General features: G+C 57.5%; 1 protein-coding gene across 1 annotated transcript in view; it reads left to right on the forward strand.

The window, feature by feature from the left end:
* Positions 1–3,309: 3,309 nt before the first annotated feature.
* LOC137628587 (uncharacterized) overlaps positions 3,310–4,548 on the forward strand; it is a 2,986-nt gene continuing 1,747 nt past the window's right edge. The window contains exon 1 of the mRNA XM_068359740.1: positions 3,310–3,839. Within this exon, the coding sequence (XP_068215841.1) occupies positions 3,310–3,839 (530 nt within the window). The remainder of the gene's footprint in view (positions 3,840–4,548) is intronic.

Below are 4,548 nucleotides of genomic sequence, written 5' to 3' on the forward strand. Positions count from 1 at the left end.
GAAGGAGGGAGTGTTGGAAGATGAGGTGGTGGTGAAGGAGGGAGTATTGGAGGAGGAGGTCGTGGCGAAGGAGGGAGTATTGGAGGAGGAGGTGGTGGTGAAGGAGGGAGTATTGGAGGAGGAGGACGAGGAGGTGAAGGAGGGAGTATTGGAGGAGGAGGTGGTGGTGAAGAAGGGAGTATTGGAGGAGGAGGACGAGGAGGTGAAGGAGGGAGTATTGGAGGAGGAGGTGGTGGTGAAGAAGGGAGTATTGGAGGAGGAGGTGGTGGTGAAGAAGGGAGTATTGGAGAAGGAGGTGGTGGTGTGAAAAAGGGAGTATTGGAGGAGGAGGACGAGGAGGTGAAGGAGGGAGTATTGGAGGAGGAGGTGGTGGTGAAGAAGGAGTATTGGAGGAGGAGGTGGTGGTGAAGAAGGGAGTATTGGAGGAGGAGGGTGGTGGTGAAGGAGGGAGTGTTGGAGGAGGAGGTCGTTGCGAAGGAGGGAGTATTGGAGGAGGAGGTGGTGGTGAAGGAGGGAGTATTGGAGGAGGAGGTCGTTGCGAAGGAGGGAGTATTGGAGGAGGAGGTGGTGGCAAAGGAGGGAGTGTTGGAGGAGGTGGTGGTGGTGAAGGAGGGAGTATTGGAGGAGGAGGTCGTTGCGAAGGAGGGAGTATTGGAGGAGGAGGTGGTGGTGAAGGAGGGAGTGTTGAGGAGGAGGTGGTGGTGAAGGAGGGAGTATTAGAGGAGGAGGTTGTGGCGAAGGAGGGAGTATTGGAGGAGGAGGTGGTGGCGAAGGAGGGAGTGTTGGAGGAGGAGGTGGTGGTGAAGAAGGGAGTGTTGGAAGATGAGGTGGTGGTGAAGGAGGGAGTATTGGAGGAGGAGGTCGTGGCGAAGGAGGGAGTATTGGAGGAGGAGGTGGTGGTGAAGGAGGGAGTATTGGAGGAGGAGGTGGTGGTGAAGGAGGTGGTGGTGAAGGAGGAGGAGGTGAAGGAGGGAGTATTGGAGGAGGAGGTGAAGGAGGGAGTATTGGAGGAGGAGGTCGTAGCGAAGGAGAGAGTGTTGGAGGAGGAGGTCGTAGCGAAGGAGGGAGTATTGGAAGATGAGGTGGTGGCGAAGGAGGGAGTGTTGGAAGATGAGGTGGTGGTGAAGGAGGGAGTATTGGAGGAGGAGGTCGTGGCGAAGGAGGGAGTATTGGAGGAGGAGGTGGTGGTGAAGGAGGGAGTATTGGAGGAGGAGGTGGTGGTGAAGGAGGTGGTAGTGAAGGAGGAGGAGGTGAAGGAGGGAGTATTGGAGGAGGAGGTGAAGGAGGGAGTATTGGAGGAGGAGGTCGTAGCGAAGGAGGGAGTGTTGGAGGAGGAGGTCGTAGCGAAGGAGGGAGTGTTGGAGGAGGAGGTGGTGGCGAAGGAGGGAGTGTTGGAAGATGAGGTGGTGGCGAAGGAGGGAGTGTTGAAGATGAGGTGGTGGTGAAGGAGGGAGTATTGGAGGAGGAGGTCGTGGCGAAGGAGGGAGTATTGGAGGAGGAGGTGGTGGTGAAGGAGGGAGTATTGGAGGAGGAGGTGGTGGTGAAGGAGGTGGTGGTGAAGGAGGAGGAGGTGAAGGAGGGAGTATTGGAGGAGGAGGTGAAGGAGGGAGTATTGGAGGAGGAGGTCGTAGCGAAGGAGGGAGTGTTGGAGGAGGAGGTGGTGGTGAAGAAGGGAGTCTTGGAGGAGGTGGTGGTGGTGAAGGAGGGAGTGTTGGAAGAGGAGGTCGTGGCGAAGGAGGGAGTATTGGAGGAGGAGGACGAGGAGGTGAAGGAGGGAGTATTGGAGGAGGAGGTGGTGGTGAAGAAGGGAGTATTGGAGGAGGAGGTGGTGGTGAAGAAGGGAGTATTGGAGGAGGAGGACGAGGAGGGTGAAGGAGGGAGTATTGGAGGAGGAGGTGGTGGTGAAGAAGGGAGTATTGGAGGAGGAGGACGAGGAGGTGAAGGAGGGAGTATTGGAGGAGGAGGTGGTGGTGAAGAAGGGAGTATTGGAGGAGGAGGTGGTGGTGAAGAAGGGAGTATTGGAGGAGGAGGTGGTGGTGAAGAAGGGAGTATTGGAGGAGGAGGACGAGGAGGTGAAGGAGGGAGTATTGGAGGAGGAGGTGGTGGTGAAGAAGGAGTATTGGAGGAGGAGGTGGTGGTGAAGAAGGGAGTATTGGAGGAGGAGGACGAGGAGGTGAAGGAGGGAGTATTGGAGGAGGAGGTGGTGGTGAAGAAGGGAGTATTGGAGGAGGAGGTGGTGGTGAAGAAGGGAGTATTGGAGGAGGAGGTGGTGGTGAAGAAGGGAGTATTGGAGGAGGTGGTGGTGAAGAAGGGAGTATTGGAGGAGGAGGTGGTGGTGAAGGAGGGAGTATTGGAGGAGGAGGACGAGGAGGTGAAGGAGGGAGTATTGGAGGAGGAGGTGGTGGTGAAGAAGGGAGTATTGGAGGAGGAGGTGGTGGTGAAGAAGGGAGTATTGGAGGAGGAGGACGAGGAGGTTGAAGGAGGGAGTATTGGAGGAGGAGGTGGTGGTGAAGAAGGGAGTATTGGAGGAGGAGGTGGTGGTGAAGAAGGGAGTATTGGAGGAGGGAGGTGGTGGTGAAGAAGGGAGTATTGGAGGAGGAGGTGGTGGTGAAGAAGGGAGTATTGGAGGAGGAGGTGGTGGTGAAGGAGGGAGTATTGGAGGAGGAGGACGAGGAGGTGAAGGAGGGAGTATTGGAGGAGGAGGACGAGGAGGTGAAGGAGGGAGTATTGGAGGAGGAGGTGGTGGTGAAGAAGGGGAGTATTGGAGGAGGAGGTGGTGGTGAAGAAGGGTGTATTGGAGGAGGAGGTGGTGGTGAAGAAGGGAGTATTGGAGGAGGAGGACGAGGAGGTGATGGAGGGAGTATTGGAGGAGGAGGTGGTGGTGAAGAAGGGAGTATTGGAGGAGGAGGTGGTGGTGAAGAAGGGAGTATTGGAGGAGGATGGACGAGGAGGTGAAGGAGGGAGTATTGGAGGAGGAGGTGGTGGTGAAGAAGGGAGTATTGGAGGAGGAGGTGGTGGTGAAGATGGGAGTATTGGAGGAGGAGGACGAGGAGGTGAAGGTGGGAGTATTGGAGGAGGAGGAGGTAGCGAGGAGGGAGTATTGGAGGAGGAGGTGGTGGTGAAGGAGGGAGTATTGGAGGAGGAGGTCGTGGCGAAGGAGGGAGTGTTGGAGGAGGTGGTGGTGGTGAAGGAGGGAGTGTTGGAGGAGGAGGAAGTGGTGAAGGAGGGAGTGTTGGAGGAGGTGGTGGTGGTGAAGGAGGGAGTGTTGGAGGAGGAGGTCGTAGCGAAGGAGGGAGTGTTGGAGGAGAGATGGTGGTGAAGGAGGGAGTATTGGAGGAGGGAGTCGTAGCAAAGGAGGGAGTCGTAGCGAAGGAGGGAGTGTTAGAGGAGGAGGTGGTGGTGAAGGAGGGAGTTGGAGGAGGAGGTGGTGGTGAAGGAGGGAGTGTTGGAGGAGGTGGTGGTGGTGAAGGAGGGAGTGTTGGAGGAGGAGGTCGTTGCGAAGGAGGGAGTATTGGAGGAGGAGGAAGTGGTGAAGGAGGGAGTGTTGGAGGAGGTGGTGGTGGTGAAGGAGGGAGTGTTGGAGGAGGAGGTCGTAGCGAAGGAGGGAGTGTTGGAGGAGGAGATGGTGGTGAAGGAGGGAGTATTGGAGGAGAAGGTGGTGGTGAAGGAGGGAGTATTGGAGGAGGAGGTGGTAGTGAAGAAGGGAGTGTTGGAGGAGGGGTGGTGGTGAAGGAGGGAGTATTGGAGGAGGAGGTGGTAGTGAAGAAGGGAGTGTTGGAGGAGGAGGTGGTGGTGAAGGAGGGAGTGTTGGAGGAGGAGGTGGTGGTGAAGGAGGGAGTGTTGGAGGAGGTGGTGGTGGTGAAGGAGGGAGTGTTGGAGGAGGTGGTGGTGGTGAAGGAGGGAGTGTTGGAGGAGGTGGTGGTGGTGAAGGAGGGAGTGTTGGAGGAGGTGGTGGTGGTGAAGGAGGGAGTGTTTGGAGGAGGAGGTCGTTGCGAAGGAGGGAGTATTGGAGGAGGAGGAAGTGGTGAAGGAGGGAGTATTGGAGGAGGAGGAAGTGGTGAAGGAGGGAGTATTGGAGAGGAGGTCGTGGCGAAGGAGGGAGTATTGGAGGAGGTGGTGGTGAAGGAGGGAGTATTGGAGGAGGGAGTCGTAGCGAAGGAGGGAGTCGTAGCGAAGTAGGGAGTGTTAGAGGAGGAGGTGGTGGGTGAAGGAGGGAGTGGTTGGAGGAGGAGGTGGTGGTGAAGGAGGGAGTGTTGGAGGAGGTGGTGGTGGTGAAGGAGGGAGTGTTGGAGGAGGAGGTCGTTGCGAAGGAGGGAGTATTGGAGGAGGAGGAAGTGGTGAAGGAGGGAGTGTTGGAGGAGGAGGTTGTGGCGAAGGAGGTAGTATTGGAGGAGGAGGTGGTGGTGAAGGAGGGAGTGTTGGAGGAGGAGGTGTTGGTGACAGAGGGAGTGTTGGAGGAGGAGGGGTGGTGGCGAAGGAGGGAGTGTTGGAGGAGGAGGTGGTGGTGAAGGAGGGAGTGTTGGAGGAGGAGGTGGTGGCGAAGGAGGG

Source organism: Palaemon carinicauda, chromosome 36 (genome assembly GCF_036898095.1).
Source record: "Palaemon carinicauda isolate YSFRI2023 chromosome 36, ASM3689809v2, whole genome shotgun sequence".
In the NCBI taxonomy this organism is placed as follows: Eukaryota; Metazoa; Arthropoda; class Malacostraca; order Decapoda; family Palaemonidae; genus Palaemon; species Palaemon carinicauda.